The 19,724-nt window shown below is 47.6% G+C and overlaps 1 protein-coding gene across 2 annotated transcripts in view; it reads left to right on the forward strand.

Moving 5' to 3' along the window:
• Window positions 1-15,757, forward strand: part of LOC120040884 (double-strand-break repair protein rad21 homolog A-like) — a 56,945-nt gene extending 41,188 nt beyond the window's left edge. For both annotated transcript variants that reach the window (XM_038985872.1, XM_038985873.1), the window contains exons 9-14: window positions 2,936-3,159; window positions 6,581-6,731; window positions 7,882-8,027; window positions 10,611-10,787; window positions 12,311-12,391; window positions 14,677-15,757. In XM_038985872.1, coding sequence (XP_038841800.1) covers window positions 2,936-3,159; window positions 6,581-6,731; window positions 7,882-8,027; window positions 10,611-10,787; window positions 12,311-12,391; window positions 14,677-14,868 — 971 coding nt within the window. In that variant the 3' untranslated portion in view covers window positions 14,869-15,757. The remainder of the gene's footprint in view (window positions 1-2,935; window positions 3,160-6,580; window positions 6,732-7,881; window positions 8,028-10,610; window positions 10,788-12,310; window positions 12,392-14,676) is intronic.
• The last annotated feature ends 3,967 nt before the right edge of the window (window positions 15,758-19,724 follow it).

Raw genomic sequence — 19,724 nt, forward strand, 5'->3', positions numbered from 1 at the left:
GTGTGGAGTCATTTTCCCACCAATGACCAATAATCACAATTTCTTTAACATGTGGTTTCTTTCACCACAGACGGAGAAGTGTGATAACTGAAACGTTAGCAGAGTAAATAAGGTGATGTCTCCAGCAGGGTGCAGGTATACATTTCCGTTATCGATACAGGTCTAGTGAAGGAGAATGACATCCACACTTCTGTCTAGTGAACGAGAATGGCATCCACACTTCTGTCTGTCTAGTGAAGGAGAATGACATCCACACTTCTGTCTAGTGAAAGAGAATGACATCCACACTTCTGTCTAGTGAACGAGAATGACATCCACACTTCTGTCTAGTGAACGAGAATGACATCCACACTTCTGTCTGTCTAGTGAACGAGAATGACATCCACACTTCTGTCTGTCTAGTGAACGAGAATGACATCCACACTTCTGTCTAGTGAAGGAGAATGACATCCACACTTCTGTCTAGTGAACGAGAATGACATCCACACTTCTGTCTAGTGAAGGAGAATGACATCCACACGTCTGTCTAGTGAAAGAGAATGACATCCACACTTCTGTCTGTCTAGTGAACGAGAATGACATCCACACTTCTGCCTGTCTAGTGAACGAGAATGACATCCACACTTCTGTCTGTCTAGTGAACGAGAATGACATCCACACTTCTGTCTAGTGAACGAGAATGACATCCACACTTCTGTCTAGTGAAGGAAAATGACATCCACACTTCTGTCTAGTGAAGGAGAATGACATCCACACTTCTGTCTGTCTAGTGAACGAGAATTGACATCCACACTTCTGTCTGTCTAGTGAAAGAGAATGACATCCACACTTCTGTCTGTCTAGTGAAAGAGAATGACATCCACACTTCTGTCTGTCTAGTGAACGAGAATGACATCCACACTTCTGTCTAGTGAACGAGAATGACATCCACACTTCTGTCTAGTGAAGGAGAATGACATCCACACGTCTGTCTAGTGAAAGAGAATGACATCCACACTTCTGCCTGTCTAGTGAGCGAGAATGACATCCACACTTCTGTCTGTCTAGTGAAGGAGAATGACATCCACACTTCTGTCTAGTGAACGAGAATGACATCCACACTTCTGTCTGTCTAGTGAAGGAGAATGACATCCACACTTCTGTCTGTCTAGTGAACGAGAATTGACATCCACACTTCTGTCTGTCTAGTGAAAGAGAATGACATCCACACTTCTGTCTGTCTAGTGAAAGAGAATGACATCCACACTTCTGTCTGTCTAGTGAAAGAGAATGACATCCACACTTCTGTCTGTCTAGTGAAAGAGAATGACATCCACACTTCTGTCTGTCTAGTGAACGAGAATGACATCCACACTTCTGTCTGTCTAGTGAACGAGAATGACATCCACACTTCTGTCTAGTGAAGGAGAATGACATCCACACTTCTGTCTAGTGAAGGAGAATGACATCCACACTTCTGTCTGTCTAGTGAACGAGAATTGACATCCACACTTCTGTCTGTCTAGTGAAAGAGAATGACATCCACACTTCTGTCTGTCTAGTGAAAGAGAATGACATCCACACTTCTGTCTGTCTAGTGAACGAGAATGACATCCACACTTCTGTCTAGTGAACGAGAATGACATCCACACTTCTGTCTAGTGAAGGAGAATGACATCCACACTTCTGTCTGTCTAGTGAACGAGAATGACATCCACACTTCTGCCTGTCTAGTGAACGAGAATGACATCCACACTTCTGTCTGTCTAGTGAATGAGAATGACATCCACACTTCTGTCTAGTGAAGGAGAATGACATCCACACGTCTGTCTAGTGAAGGAGAATGACATCCACACTTCTGTCTGTCTAGTGAAAGAGAATGACATCCACACTTCTGTCTGTCTAGTGAAAGAGAATGACATCCACACTTCTGTCTGTCTAGTGAAAGAGAATGACATCCACACTTCTGTCTGTCTAGTGAACGAGAATGACATCCACACTTCTGTCTAGTGAACGAGAATGACATCCACACTTCTGTCTAGTGAAGGAGAATGACATCCACACTTCTGTCTGTCTAGTGAACGAGAATGACATCCACACTTCTGTCTGTCTAGTGAACGAGAATGACATCCACACTTCTGTCTAGTGAAGGAGAATGACATCCACACTTCTGTCTAGTGAAGGAGAATGACATCCACACTTCTGTCTGTCTAGTGAAAGAGAATGACATCCACACTTCTGTCTAGTGAACGAGAATGACATCCACACTTCTGTCTGTCTAGTGAACGAGAATTGACATCCACACATCTGTCTGTCTAGTGAACGAGAATTGACATCCACACTTCTGTCTGTCTAGTGAACGAGAATGACATCCACACTTCTGTCTGTCTAGTGAAAGAGAATGACATCCACACTTCTGTCTGTCTAGTGAAAGAGAATGACATCCACACTTCTGTCTGTCTAGTGAAAGAGAATGACATCCACACTTCTGTCTGTCTAGTGAAAGAGAATGACATCCACACTTCTGTCTGTCTAGTGAACGAGAATGACATCCACGCTTCTGTCTGTCTAGTGAACGAGAATGACATCCACACTTGTGTCTAGTGAAAGAGAATGACATCCACACTTCTGTCTGTCTAGTGAAGGAGAATGACATCCACACTTCTGTCTGTCTAGTGAAGGAGAATGACATCCACACTTCTGTCTGTCTAGTGAAGGAGAATGACATCCACACTTCTGTCTAGTGAAAGAGAATGACATCCACACTTCTGTCTGTCTAGTGAAGGAGAATGACATCCACACTTGTGTCTAGTGAAAGAGAATGACATCCACACTTCTGTCTGTCTAGTGAAGGAGAATGACATCCACACTTCTGTCTGTCTAGTGAAGGAGAATGACATCCACACTTCTGTCTGTCTAGTGAAAGAGAATGACATCCACACTTCTGTCTGTCTAGTGAAAGAGACCAAGGCGAAGAGGAAGAGGAAGCTGATTGTTGACAACCTGAAGGAGCTGGACAGTAAGTCGATCCGCGCCCAGCTCAGCGACTACTCGGACATCGTAACCACGTTGGACCTGGCCCCTCCCACCAAGAAGCTGATGATGTGGAAAGAGACGGGAGGAGTGGAGAAACTTTTCTCTCTCCCCGCACAGCCGCTCTGGAACAGCAAACTGTTGAAGGTAAGAGACGGGAAGGAGGTCAGAACACACACACAGAGACGTGAACACACACACAGAGACGTGAACACACACACACACAGAGACGTGAACACACACACACACAGAGACGTGAACACACACACACACAGAGACGTGAACACACACACACACAGAGACGTGAACACACACACACACAGAGACGTGAACACACACACACACAGAGACGTGAACACACACACACAGAGACGTGAACACACACACACACAGAGACGTGAACACACACACACACAGAGACGTGAACACACACACACACAGAGACGTGAACACACACACACACAGAGACGTGAACACACACACACAGAGACGTGAACACACACACACACACAGAGACGTGAACACACACACACACACACACACGTGAACACACACACACACACAGAGACGTGAACACACACACACACACAGAGACGTGAACACACACACACACACAGAGACGTGAACACACACACACACACAGAGACGTGAACACACACACACACACAGAGACGTGAACACACACACACACACAGAGACGTGAACACACACACACACACAGAGACGTGAACACACACACACACACAGAGACGTGAACACACACACACACACAGAGACGTGAACACACACACACACACAGAGACGTGAACACACACACACACACAGAGACGTGAACACACACACACACACAGAGACGTGAACACACACACACACACAGAGACGTGAACACACACACACACACAGAGACGTGAACACACACACACACACACACACAGAGACGTGAACACACACACACACACACACACACAGACGTGAACACACACACACACACACACAGAGACGTGAACACACACACACACACACACAGAGACGTGAACACACACACACACACACACAGAGACGTGAACACACACACACACACACACACAGAGACGTGAACACACACACACACACACACACAGAGACGTGAACACACACACACACACACACACAGAGACGTGAACACACACACACACACACACACAGAGACGTGAACACACACACACACACACACACAGAGACGTGAACACACACACACACACACACACAGAGACGTGAACACACACACACACACACACACAGAGACGTGAACACACACACACACACACACAGAGACGTGAACACACACACACACACACAGAGACGTGAACACACACACACACACACACACAGAGACGTGAACACACACACACACACACACACAGAGACGTGAACACACACACACACACCGTGAACACACACACACACACACACACGTGAACACACACACACACACACACAGAGACGTGAACACACACACACACACACACAGAGACGTGAACACACACACACACACACACGTGAACACACACACACACACACGTGAACACACACACACACACACGTGAACACACACACACACACACAGAGACGTGAACACACACACACACACAGAGACGTGAACACACACACACACACAGAGACGTGAACACACACACACACACACACACACAGAGACGTGAACACACACACACACACACACAGAGACGTGAACACACACACACACACACAGAGACGTGAACACACACACACACACACAGAGACGTGAACACACACACACACACACAGAGACGTGAACACACACACACACACACACAGAGACGTGAACACACACACACACACACACACAGAGACGTGAACACACACACACACACACACACACAGAGACGTGAACACACACACACACACACACACAGAGACGTGAACACACACACACACACACACAGAGACGTGAACACACACACACACACACACACACACAGAGACGTGAACACACACACACACACACACACACAGAGACGTGAACACACACACACACACACACAGAGACGTGAACACACACACACACACACAGAGACGTGAACACACACACACACACACAGAGACGTGAACACACACACACACACACACACAGAGACGTGAACACACACACACACACGTGAACACACACACACACACACACACGTGAACACACACACACACACACACAGAGACGTGAACACACACACACACACACACAGAGACGTGAACACACACACACAGAGACGTGAACACACACACACACACACGTGAACACACACACACACACGTGAACACACACACACACACACAGAGACGTGAACACACACACACACACAGAGACGTGAACACACACACACACACAGGGACGTGAACACACACACACACACAGAGACGTGAACACACACACACACACACACACACAGAGACGTGAACACACACACACACACACACACAGAGACGTGAACACACACACACACACACAGAGACGTGAACACACACACACACACACACAGAGACGTGAACACACACACACACACACACAGAGACGTGAACACACACACACACACACACACAGAGACGTGAACACACACACACACACACACACAGAGACGTGAACACACACACACACACACACACAGAGACGTGAACACACACACACACACACACACAGAGACGTGAACACACACACACACACACACAGAGACGTGAACACACACACACACACACACACAGAGACGTGAACACACACACACACACACACACACAGAGACGTGAACACACACACACACACACACAGAGACGTGAACACACACACACACACACAGAGACGTGAACACACACACACACACACACACAGAGACGTGAACACACACACACACACGTGAACACACACACACACACACACACGTGAACACACACACACACACACACAGAGACGTGAACACACACACACACACACACAGAGACGTGAACACACACACACACACACGTGAACACACACACACACACACGTGAACACACACACACACACGTGAACACACACACACACACACAGAGACGTGAACACACACACACACACACACAGAGACGTGAACACACACACACAGAACAATGGCCTTTTGAAGTTGCAGTTACTGAGTAAGATGCATGAAACCATTTACCTTTCAGCTGTATCTCACGAGGTATAGATGAGTCTAGACTTCTGAATCAGCTTTAGTCTTTAGTAAAATGAGCGGCAGGGTAGCCTAGTGGTTAGAGCGTTGGACTTGAACGCAAGATCAAATCCCCTGAGCTGACAAGGTACAAATCTGTCGTTCTGCCCCTGAACAAGGCAGTTAAACCCACTGTTCCCCGGTAGGCCGTCATTGAAAATAAGAATTTGTTCCTAATTGACTTGCCTAGATAAATAAAGGTACAATAAATAAAATATAAAATAGTCTGGAGGTGATGTACACGTCGGAGGTGTCATTAACTGTCCGTCTGGGACGACTGAAGTTGGTTTTAACTGAAACATGTCCTGTGTTATCAGATGTTCACGCGCTGCCTGACTCCCCTGGTGCCGGACGAGATGAGGAAGAGGAGGAAGGGAGGAGAGGCTGATAGTCTGGATGAGTTCCTCAAGGACCTGGAGAACCCCGAGGTGCCCAGAGAGGAGGCTCTGTCTGGCAGGGACGTTATCGGTAAGTTACCTTCAGCCTCTCACCCCTCATACTAACCCCAGAGAGGAGGCTCTGTCTGGCAGGGACGTTATCGGTAAGTTACCTTCAGCCTCTCACCCTTCATATATTAACACCAGAGAAGGCTGTCTCCCTGTCTCTCTCCTCAGACCAGACCATCATGGACATATGGTTGTTCCTCTTATCAAACCAACCCTGTGTCTCTCTCTCCTCAGACCAGACCATCATGGACATCTGGTTGTTCCTCTGTTATCAAACCAACCCTGTGTCTCTCTCTCCTCAGACCAGACCATCATGGACATCTGGTTGTTCCTCTGTTATCAAACCAACCCTGTCTCTCTCTCTCCTCAGACCAGACCATCATGGACATCTGGTTGTTCCTCTCTTATCAAACCAACCCTGTGTCTCTCTCTCCTCAGACCAGACCATCATGGACATCTGGTTGTTCCTCTGTTATCAAACCAACCCTGTCTCTCTCTCTCCTCAGACCAGACCATCATGGACATCTGGTTGTTCCTCTCTTATCAAACCAACCCTGTGTCTCTCTCTCCTCAGACCAGACCATCATGGACATCTGGTTGTTCCTCTGTTATCAAACCAACCCTGTGTCTCTCTCTCCTCAGACCAGACCATCATGGACATCTGGTTGTTCCTCTGTTATCAAACCAACCCTGTCTCTCTCTCCTCAGACCAGACCATCATGGACATCTGGTTGTTCCTCTTATCAAACCAACCCTGTGTCTCTCTCTCCTCAGACCAGACCATCATGGACATCTGGTTGTTCCTCTCTTATCAAACCAACCCTGTGTCTCTCTCTCCTCAGACCAGACCATCATGGACATCTGGTTGTTCCTCTTATCAAACCAACCCTGTGTCTCTCTCTCCTCAGACCAGACCATCATGGACATCTGGTTGTTCCTCTCTTATCAAACCAACCCTGTGTCTCTCTCCTCAGACCAGACCATCATGGACATCTGGTTGTTCCTCTTATCAAACCAACCCTGTGTCTCTCTCTCCTCAGACCAGACCATCATGGACATCTGGTTGTTCCTCTTATCAAACCAACCCTGTGTCTCTCTCCTCAGACCAGACCATCATGGACATATGGTTGTTCCTCTTATCAAACCAACCCTGTGTCTCTCTCTCTCCTCAGACCAGACCATCATGGAGGAACCCAGCATGCTCCAGGCCTCAGCCATGGAGGGTAGTCGGACCACCCTGGATGAGTCTGTCATGCCACCACCGTCCACCCCACACGGACTCAAACACAAGGCCCACGACAAGGAGGCTGGCCTGCCTGTGAGTACTGCTGCCTTCATTCAGGAGACTGGGATATCAGCCTTTTCCCCCACTGCTGCCTTCATTCAGGAGACTGGGATATCAGCCTTTTCCCCCACTGCTGCCTTCATTCAGGAGACTGGGATATCAGCCTTTTCCCCCACTGCTGCCTTCATTCAGGAGACTGGGATATCAGCCTTTTCCCCCACTGCTGCCTTCATTCAGGAGACTGGGATATCAGCCTTTTCCCCCACTGCTGCCTTCATTCAGGAGACTGGGATATCAGCCTTTTCCCCCACTGCTGCCTTCATTCAGGAGACTGGGATATCAGCCTTTTCCCCCACTGCTGCCTTCATTCAGGAGACTGGGATATCAGCCTTTTCCCCCACTGCTGCCTTCATTCAGGAGACTGGGATATCAGCCTTTTCCCCCACTGCTGCCTTCATTCAGGAGACTGGGATATCAGCCTTTTCCCCCACTGCTGCTTTCATTCAGGAGACTGGGATATCAGCCTTTTCCCCCACTGCTGCCTTCATTCAGGAGACTGGGATATCAGCCTTTTCCCCCACTGCTGCCTTCATTCAGGAGACTGGGATATCAGCCTTTTCCCCCACTGCTGCCTTCATTCAGGAGACTGGGATATCAGCCTTTTCCCCCACTGCTGCCTTCATTCAGGAGACTGGGATATCAGCCTTTTCCCCCACTGCTGCCTTCATTCAGGAGACTGGGATATCAGCCTTTTAACCCACTGCTGTTACAGTTGATTGGGATATCTGCCTTTTAACCCACTGCTGTTACGGTTGATTGGGATATCAGCCTTTTAACCCACTGCTGTTACGGTTGATTGGGATATCAGCCATTTCCCCCACTGCTGTTACAGTTGATTGGGATATCAGCCTTTTAACCCACTGCTGTTACGGTTGATTGGGATATCAGCCTTTTAACCCACTGCTGTTAGTTGATTGGGATATCAGCCTTTTAACCCACTGCTGTTACAGTTGATTGGGATATCAGCCTTTTCCCCCACTGCTGTTACAGTTGATTGGGATATCAGCCTTTTAACCCACTGCTGTTACAGTTGATTGGGATATCAGCCTTTTAACCCACTGCTGTTACGGTTGATTGGGATATCAGCCTTTTCCCCCACTGCTGTTACAGTTGATTGGGATATCAGCCTGTTAACCCACTGCTGTTACGGTTGATTGGGATATCAGCCTTTTAACCCACTGCTGTTACAGTTGATTGGGATATCAGCCTGTTAACCCACTGCTGTTACAGTTGATTGGGATATCAGCCTGTTAACCCACTGCTGTTACGGTTGATTGGGATATCAGCCTTTTAACCCACTGCTGTTACGGTTGATTGGGATATCGGCCTTTTCCCCCACTGCTGTTACAGTTGATTGGGATGTCAGCCTTTTAACCCACTGCTGTTACAGTTGATTGGGATGTCAGCCTTTTAACCCACTGCTGTTACAGTTGATTGGGATATCAGCCTTTTAACCCACTGCTGTTACAGTTGATTGGGATATCAGCCTTTTAACCCACTGCTGTTACAGTTGATTGGGATATCAGCCTGTTAACCCACTGCTGTTACAGTTGATTGGGATATCAGCCTTTTAACCCACTGCTGTTACAGTTGATTGGGATATCTGCCTTTTAACCCACTGCTGTTAGTTGATTGGGATATCAGCCTTTTAACCCACTGCTGTTACAGTTGATTGGGATATCAGCCTTTTAACCCACTGCTGTTACGGTTGATTGGGATATCAGCCATTTCCCCCACTGCTGTTACAGTTGATTGGGATATCAGCCTTTTAACCCACTGCTGTTACAGTTGATTGGGATATCAGCCTTTTAACCCACTGCTGTTACGGTTGATTGGGATATCAGCCTTTTAACCCACTGCTGTTACAGTTGATTGGGATATCAGCCTTTTAACCCACTGCTGTTACAGTTGATTGGGATATCAGCCTTTTTCCTCACTGCTGTTACAGTTGATTGGGATATCAGCCTTTTAACCCACTGCTGTTACGGTTGATTGGGATATCAGCCTTTTAACCCACTGCTGTTACAGTTGATTGGGATATCAGCCTTTTAACCCACTGCTGTTACAGTTGATTGGGATATCAGCCTTTTAACCCACTGCTGTTACAGTTGATTGGGATATCAGCCTTTTAACCAACTGCTGTTACAGTTGATTGGGATATCAGCCTTGTCCCCCCCAACATGGAACAAGCAGCAATGGAATCATTCATGTTTTGTCCATCTCCTGTGACTAGTTGTCTTACCTTCTGTAGTCAGATGCACCTAGTCAAGTCTCCGTCTCCTGTGACTAGTTGTCTTACCTTCTGTCTCCTGTGACTAGTTGTCTTACCTTCTGTCTCCTGTGACTAGTTGTCTTACCTTCTGTAGTCTTCTGCACCTAGTTTTAAGTCTCTGAATCAGAGAATTTACTAACATGTTAAACGATGTGCGTAAAACCCCCCCAATAATAACAGCAAGGCGTATATAAATGTATTCAACAACCAGTAATGAAATGGTTCCTGTTTTGTCTTACCTCTATGTGTATCCAACCCCTCACTTCCTGTCTCGTCCATTTTAGATGGGAGCCCAGGAGCCTCAGGCTGATCTCTCAGTCCTCTCGTTAGCTCAGGCTGATCAGTCGGTCCTCTCCGTGGCCCAGGTAGACCTGCCCCCAGAGGAGAGTCTCAACCTCACACAGCTGGTACCTGAACTGGACCTGCTGGACAAGGAGAAGAAGGATGACAGTGATGAGGATGTGAGTGATGTCAAGTTATCATCGGAGAGGGTTTATAGGGGGGGGTAGAGACTGGGGGGGGGGGGGGGAGAAGAGACTGGGGGGGAGGAGGGTAGAGACTGGGGGGGAGGAGGGTAGAGACTGGGGGGGTGGGGAGGAGGGTAGAGACTGGAGGAGGTGGGGAGGAGGGTAGAGACTGGAGGAGGTGGGTAGAGACTGGAGGAGGTGGGGAGGAGGGTAGAGACTGGGGAGGAGGGTAGAGACTGGGAGGGGTGGGGAGGAAGGTAGAGACTGGGGGGGTGGGGAGGAGGGTAGAGACTGGGGTGGTTGGGGGAGGAGGGTAGAGACTGGGGGAGGAGGGTAGAGACTGGGGGAGGAGGGTAGAGACTGGGGGAGGAGGGTAGAGACTGGGGGAGGAGGGTAGAGACTGGGGGAGGAGGGTAGAGACTGGGGGAGGAGGGTAGAGACGGAGGGTGGGGAGGGTAGAGACTGGGGGGGTGGGGAGGAGAGAAGAGACTGGGGGGGAGGAGGGTAGAGACTGGGGGGGAGGAGGGTAGAGACTGGGGGGGTGGGGAGGAGGGTAGAGACTGGAGGAGGTGGGGAGGAGGGTAGAGACTGGAGGAGGTGGGTAGAGACTGGAGGAGGTGGGGAGGAGGGTAGAGACTGGGGAGGAGGGTAGAGACTGGGAGGGGTGGGGAGGAAGGTAGAGACTGGGGGGGTGGGGAGGAGGGTAGAGACTGGGGTGGTTGGGGGAGGAGGGTAGAGACTGGGGGAGGAGGGTAGAGACTGGGGGAGGAGGGTAGAGACTGGGGGAGGAGGGTAGAGACTGGGGGAGGAGGGTAGAGACTGGGGGAGGAGGGTAGAGACGGAGGGTGGGGAGGGTAGAGACTGGGGGGGTGGGGAGGAGGGTAGAGACTGGGGGGGTGGGGAGGAGGGTAGAGACTGGAGGAGGTGGGTAGAGACTGGAGGAGGTGGGGAGGAGGGTAGAGACTGGGGAGGAGGGTAGAGACTGGGAGGGGTGGGGAGGAAGGTAGAGACTGGGGGGGTGGGGAGGAGGGTAGAGACTGGGGTGGTTGGGGGAGGAGGGTAGAGACTGGGGGAGGAGGGTAGAGACTGGGGGAGGAGGGTAGAGACTGGGGGAGGAGGGTAGAGACTGGGGGAGGAGGGTAGAGACTGGGGGAGGAGGGTAGAGACGGAGGGTGGGGAGGGTAGAGACTGGGGGGGTGGGGAGGAGGGTAGAGACTGGGGGGGTGGGGAGGAGGGTAGAGACTGGGGGGGGGTGGGGAGGCGTTAATAATGATGTAACTGATTAGAAATTAAGTTCAGAAGATATGTAAAGAATGTTTTATGTAGTCACACTTGGGGTTAACGTGAACCGTAGCTTGATAAACACACAAACAATTTGACCTCAACTTGCCTGCGTATTGGACCGATGGAAAAGTAACATTTGTGGGTACTACATCTATGATACCTTTGGAGATTGATGGACTGTGTCCAGTCACCTTGAGGTCCTGCATGTTTTCAGAGTGTGTTTCTGTTTGCAGGAGGAGGAGGGTGATCCAACCCAGGACCAGGAGGAGAAGAGATGGAACAAGAGGACCCAGCAGATGCTGCATGGCCTTCAGGTAAACACACATCTTGTTATTCACTTCTTCAGGTAAACAAACATGGTGTTACTCACTTCTTCAGGTAAACAAACATGGTGTTACTCACTTCTTCAGGTAAACACACATCTTGTTATTCACTTCTTCAAGTAAACAAACATGGTGTTACTCACTTCTTCAGGTAAACACACATCTTGTTATTCACTTCTTCAGGTAAACACACATCTTGTTATTCACTTCTTCAGGTAAACAAACATGGTGTTACTCACTTCTTCAGGTAAACAAACATGGTGTTATTCACTTCTTCAGGTAAACAAACATGGTGTTTTTCACTTCTTCAGGTAAACAAACATGGTGTTACTCACTTCTTCAGGTAAACACACATGGTGTTATTCACTTCTTCAGGTAAACACACATCTTGTTATTCACTTCTTCAGGTAAACAAACATGGTGTTACTCACTTCTTCAGGTAAACAAACATGGTGTTATTCACTTCTTCAGGTAAACAAACATGGTGTTATTCACTTCTTCAGGTAAACAAACATGGTGTTATTCACTTCTTCAGGTAAACAAACATGGTGTTACTCACTTCTTCAGGTAAACAAACATGGTGTTTTTCACTTCTTCAGGTAAACAAACTAAGCTAATGTTGTGTTTGAAATTAGAGGTACAGAATATTACATTTCCATGTGGAAAATTGCTATAATGGAAAACGGGGCCATATTCTGATAAGCTTTTCGGGCTCATCTGGTTGTCTGGAGGCGACTGACTGACTTCATATCTCAGCAGTCATTCCATGATCTCTTAGTTGGGCGACCCCGTTTCTCCAGGGTCGGTCTGTTTTCTAGTTGGACGACCCCGTTTCTCCAGGGTCGGTCTGTTTTTCTAGTTGGACGACCCCCGTTTCTCCAGGGTCGGTCTGTTTTTCTAGTTGGACGACCCCCGTTTCTCCAGGGTCGGTCTGTTTTTCTAGTTGGACGACCCCGTTTCTCCAGGGTCGGTCTGTTTTTCTAGTTGGACGACCCCGTTTCTCCAGGGTCGGTCTGTTTTTCTAGTTGGACGACCCCCATTTCTCCAGGGTCGGTCTGTTTTTCTAGTTGGACGACCCCCATTTCTCCAGGGTCGGTCTGTTTTTCTAGTTGGACGACCCCCGTTTCTCCAGGGTCCGTCTGTTTTTCTAGTTGGACGACCCCCGTTTCTCCAGGGTCCGTCTGTTTTTCTAGTTGGACGACCCCCGTTTCTCCAGGGTCCGTCTGTTTTTCTAGTTGGACGACCCCGTTTCTCCAGGGTCGGTCTGTTTTCTAGTTGGACGACCCCCGTTTCTCCAGGGTCCATCTGTTTTCTAGTTGGACGACCCCGTTTCTCCAGGGTCGGTCTGTTTTTCTAGTTGGACGACCCCGTTTCTCCAGGGTCGGTCTGTTTTTCTAGTTGGACGACCCCGTTTCTCCAGGGTCGGTCTGTTTTTCTAGTTGGACGACCCCGTTTCTCCAGGGTCGGTCTGTTTTTCTAGTTGGACGACCCCGTTTCTCCAGGGTCGGTCTGTCATCTAGTTGGACGACCCCCGTTTCTCCAGGGTCGGTCTGTCATCTAGTTGGACGACCCCCGTTTCTCCAGGGTCGGTCTGTTTTTCTAGTTGGACGACCCCGTTTCTCCAGGGTCGGTCTGTTTTTCTAGTTGGACGACCCCGTTTCTCCAGGGTCGGTCTGTTTTTCTAGTTGAACGACCCCCGTTTCTCCAGGGTCGGTCTGTCATCTAGTTGGACGACCCCCCCGTTTCTCCAGGGTCGGTCTGTCATCTAGTTGGACGACCCCCCGTTTCTCCAGGGTCGGTCTGTCATCTAGTTGGACGACCCCCGTTTCTCCAGGGTCGGTCTGTCATCTAGTTGGACGACCCCCGTTTCTCCAGGGTCGGTCTGTCATCTAGTTGGACGACCCCCGTTTCTCCAGGGTCGGTCTGTCATCTAGTTGGACGACCCCCGTTTCTCCAGGGTCGGTCTGTCATCTAGTTGGACGACCCCCGTTTCTCCAGGGTCGGTCTGTCATCTAGTTGGACGACCCCCGTTTCTCCAGGGTCGGTCTGTCATCTAGTTGGACGACCCCCGTTTCTCCAGGGTCGGTCTGTCATCTAGTTGGACGACCCCCGTTTCTCCAGGGTCGGTCTGTCATCTAGTTGGACGACCCCCGTTTCTCCAGGGTCGGTCTGTCATCTAGTTGGACGACCCCCGTTTCTCCAGGGTCGGTCTGTCATCTAGTTGAACAGACCATTGACCAGTAAGATGACTGTCTCTCTCTCCGTTCTCTCCTCAGCGAGTCATGGCCAAGACGGGAGCCGAGCAGGTCAGCTTGTTGGAGCTGTGCCGAGAGAACAACAAGAAGCAGGCGGCCGCCAAGTTCTACAGTTTCCTGGTTCTGAAGAAACAGCAGGCTATCGAGCTCAACCAGACCGAGCCTTACAGTGACATCGTCGCTACAGCCGGACCAAGATTCCACCTCGTTTAGAACACTGGCCGAGGTCCAAATGGCACTAGTTCCTATACAGCGCCCTACTTTTGACCAGAGCCGTAAGGGACCCTAGGGTTCTGGTCAAAAGTAGTGCACTATATAGGGATATGGTGCCATTTGGAAATGTCTTTTTCACTATTTTTATGTTTTAGTTATTTTTTTTGCCATTTTTGGGGGGGTGGGGGGTCTAAATGCTAACTTTTAAAAGGATTGTACTGTATCTCCACCAACTGAATCATGCAGTATTGTTGTTTTTTAAGTGAGAAATGCATTTATTCTGTATATTTATATTTCCTGTCAAGTTCCTTTTCATTTTGTAAAGCTTTTCCGACCACACTGGTTGTTTTTTTTGGGGGGGGGGGGGGGGGGGTTTATTTGTATAAAAAAAAACTTTTCCCACTGATCTATAATGGACAAATTCATCAGAAAGATTCATAAAATTTTAGTCTCCAATCAAGAATTTCCCGCCAAAAATGTGTCAGAACATTTGTCTTTCATGTTACATACATGCTGTTTGCAGGTACTGTTATATCATGAGAGAAACTGATTAAGTGCTCTTCACCTCAAGTTCTTCCTCGTTGCACTTGACATAAAATCCTGGTTTTCGTGAAATCCATTTTGTTTTACAGGTTGTTATTTCTGTTGATAAATTGGCTATATTACAACTAGTATTGTTTAGGTGTATTAATAATGCCCATTTATTCACGTTGCGTCACGTTATATTTTGTACCTCCACAGCTATTTTTTTGTTGTTGCATAAAGTAACTAGACACTTGTACATGTTTCAATGAAAGTTGATGATCCCATGTTTTTAGTCTATGGTTAACTAGCTGTTGTGATACTTCTGTAAAGAATTTGAAATAAAAGTGTTTTAATTACTTGGTTACACAGTCTGGTGAAATAACTTCACAAGCACCTGTTCCAGAAAGCAGGATCAATGACTTTGCCAGCTGACTGTCCAAAATTGCTTGAAATGATTTAATCTTTTAGAGAAATGTGGACTTAAAATAATTGACTTGACAACAAGTTGTGGCTAACTTAAAGGGATACTTAAATATTTTGGCAATGAAGCCTTTTTACCTACTTCCCCAGAGTCCAATGAATTCGTGGATATAATTTTTATGTCTGTGCAGTTTGAAATCAAATTTTATTTTGCACGTGCGCCGAATACAACAGGTGTAGACCTTACAGTGAAATGCTAACTTACAGGCTCTAACCAATAGTGCAATAAAAATAAATAAAAAGGAAGTTGCTAACTAGCGTTAGCGCATTGAATGGAAGTCTATGGGAACAGCTAGCATGCTTCCTTCATACTGGAGACATAAAAATGGTATCCACGAGTTAATCTGACTGGGGAAGTAAATAAAGGGCTTCATTGCCAAAATCTCGAGGTATCCCTTTTAATAATCCTGCTTTCTAGAATACAACACCAGGTCACACTCGTGAGGTAATTGTTGTAGCATAGAATGAGGGCGAAATGGGTGATGTTAAAATCAGTCGTGTGAATATTCTGTATTCACTGAATACAGCGAAAGCACAGTTACTTCCATCTTTACCTAAAATGCATCAGACCTTCCTCAAGTAGGAGGTGAGGGTCCTGGGAGTGTGGTGCCAGAAAAATAACCTCTCACTCAACGTCAACGTGGACTTCAGGAAACAGCTATGCCACATCGACGGGACCGCAGTGGAGAAGGTGGAAAGCTTCAAGTTCCTCGGTGTAGACGTCACTGACAAACAAATGGTCCTCTCCCGAGTAGCGCAGCGGTCTAAGGCACTGCATCTCAGTGAAAGAGGCATCACTACAGACCCTGGTTCGATTCCAGGCTGTATCACAACCGGCCGTGATTGGGAGTCCCATAGGGCGGCGCACAATTGGCCCGGGGTAGGCCGTCATTGTAAATAAGAATTTGTTCTTTACTGACTTGCCTAGTTAAATAAAGGTTAAATTAAAATAAAAAATTGGAGAAGGTGCAACAGAGCCTATTCAACCTCAGGAGGCTGAGGAAATTTTGCTTGGCACATAAAACCCTCGCAAACTTTTACAGATGCACAATTGAGAGCATCCTGTCGGGCTGTATCACCGCCTGGTATGGAAACTTCCCCGCCCGCAACCGCAGGGCTCTCCAGAGGGTGGTGCGGCCTGCCCAACTCATCACGGGGTCAAACTACTTGCCCTACAGGACACCAACAGCACCCGATGTCACAGGAAGGCCAAAAAGATCAAGGACAACAAACACCCGAGTCACTGCCTGTTCACCCCGCTATCATCCAGAAGGTGAGGTCAGTATAGGTGTATCAAAGCTGGGACCGAGAGACTGAAAAACACTTTAATAATGTTTACATATTTTGCATTACTCATCTCATGTCTACATACTGTATTCTATTCTACTGTATTTTAGTCTATGCCGCTCCGACATTGCTCATCCAAATATTTATATATTCTTAATTCCATTCTTTTACTTTAGATTTGTGTGTACTGTGGTAGGTTACCTTAGTGTTCTTGGGCACAGGGACTATGGTGGTCTGCTTGATACATGTTGGTATTACAGACTCAGTCAGGGAGAGGTTAAAAATGTCAGTGAAGACACTTGCCAGTTGGTCAGCGCATGCTCGGAGTACACGTCCTGGTAATCCGTTTTACTCACATTGGCTACGGAGAGCGTGATCACACAGTCGTCCGGAACAGCTGGTGCTCTCATGCATGTTTCAGTGTTACTTGCCTCGAAGCGAGCATAGAAATAATTTAGCTTATCTGGTAGGTTTGTGTCACTGGGCAGCTCGCGGCTGTTCTTCGCTTTGTAGTCTGTAACAGATTGCAAGCCCTGCCACATCCGACGAGCATCGGAGCCGGTCTAATACGATTCGATCTTATTACTGATGCTTTGCCTGTTTGATGTTTCGTCAGAGGGTATAGTGGGATTTCTTAGAAGCTTCCGTGTTAGAGTCCCGCTCCTTGAAAGCAGCAACTCTACATTTTAGCTCAGTGCTGATGTTGCCTGTAATCCATGGCTTCTGGTTGGGGTATGAACGTACGGTCACTGTGTGATGACGTCATCGATGCACTTATTGATGAAGCCAGTGACTGATGTGATGTACTCCTCAATGCCATCGGAAGAATCCCGGAACATATTCCAGTCTGTGCTAGGAAAACAGTCCTGTAGCGTAGCATCTGCTTCATCTGACCACTTTCTTATTGACCGAGTCACTGGTGCTTTCTGCTTTAGTTTTTGCTTGTAAGCAGGAATCAGTAGGATATAATTATGGTCAGATTTGCCAAATGGAGGGTGAGGGAGAGCTTTGTTTCTGTCTCTGTGTGTGTGGAGTAAATCGATGACGTCATCCCCACAGGTGGTCTAGAGTTGTTTTCCCTCTGGTGGCAGATTTAATATGCTGGTAGAAATGAGGTAAAACGGATTTGAGTTTTCCTGCATTATAGTCCCCGACCACTAGGAGCACCGCCTTTGGATGAGCACTTTCCTGTTTGCTTATGGCCGTATACAGCTCATTGAGTGCGGTCGTAGTGCCAGCATCGGTCTGCGGTGGTATTAAGACATCTACAAAAAGATATAGATGTAAACTCTCTTGGTAAATAGTATGGTCTACAGCTTATCATGAGATACTCTACCTCAGAACCTCGAGAACTTCCTAAGATTTCGTGCACCAGTTGTTGTTTACAAATATACATAGGCCGCCACCTCTTGTCTTACCAGAGGCAGCTGTTCTATCCCGACGAAAAAGCTTAAAACCCACCAGCTGTATGTTAATCAAGTCGTCGTTCAGCCACGACTCTGTGAAACATAAGATATTACAGTTTTTAATGTCCCGTTGGTAGGATATATACGTGCTCGTCTATTTTATTATAATTTGATTGTACGTTGGCTAATAGGACCGATGGTAAATGTAGATCACCCTCTCTGCTGCGACGGATCCTTACAAGGCACCAGGACCGTCGTCCACGATATCTCCGTCTTTTCCTCCTGCGAATGACGGGGATTGAGGGCCACCGTCGGGCGTCCGAAGTAAATCCTTTCCGTCCGACTCGATGAAGGAGAAGAATTCCTCCAGTATGGGGTGAGTAATCGCTGCCCTGATATCAAGAAGCTATTTTCGGTCATAAGACACTGCGTCAGAAACATTATGGACAAAATAAGTTACAAATAATGCAAAATAACATACACAATTGGTTACTGGATCATAAAACGGCAACCACCATCCTTTGGCGCCATTATCCTTCTCAGCCATTATTATGCAGTGTCTAAGGCACTGCATCTCAGTGCAAGAGACGTCACTGCAGCCCCTTGTTTCGAATCCAGGCTGAATCACATCCGGTCGTGATTGGGAGTCCCAAAGGCGGAGCACAATTGGCCCAGTGTCGTCCAGCGGTAGGCAGTCATTGTAAATAAGATTTTTTTCTTCACTGACTTGCCTAGTTAAATAAAAAACGTACATTTAAAACGGCAACATGTTCTCTATACCCCATGGCAAAATGTGTACAATTGCAAGAAATTAACTCTAAAACGTATTTTTTTCCTATCCGCTGTCAAGGGGGGGGCTGCTAAAATAATTTGATCACGGGGGTGAGGGAAACAAAATTTCACTTTGGGCCCCAAAAGGCTAGGGCCGGCACAAGACAACTTACTGTTAAAAAGTATATAAAGAAGAGAGGTTGAAGATCTTTTCGTCATTAAATGAATTATGTGATGGCAGCAATAAAGCAATGACATCGTGTTTATGTCTATCCTGAACTACTGTATGTAGATATGACTGAATCTAGTCTCTGAATGATGGCTCTACACTCGGAACTATTTATTATGTAGCCATTTACCCCAGCGTAGAAAGCCGGTGCACTGTCC

Source organism: Salvelinus namaycush, unplaced genomic scaffold (assembly GCF_016432855.1).
Source record: "Salvelinus namaycush isolate Seneca unplaced genomic scaffold, SaNama_1.0 Scaffold39, whole genome shotgun sequence".
In the NCBI taxonomy this organism is placed as follows: Eukaryota; Metazoa; Chordata; class Actinopteri; order Salmoniformes; family Salmonidae; genus Salvelinus; species Salvelinus namaycush.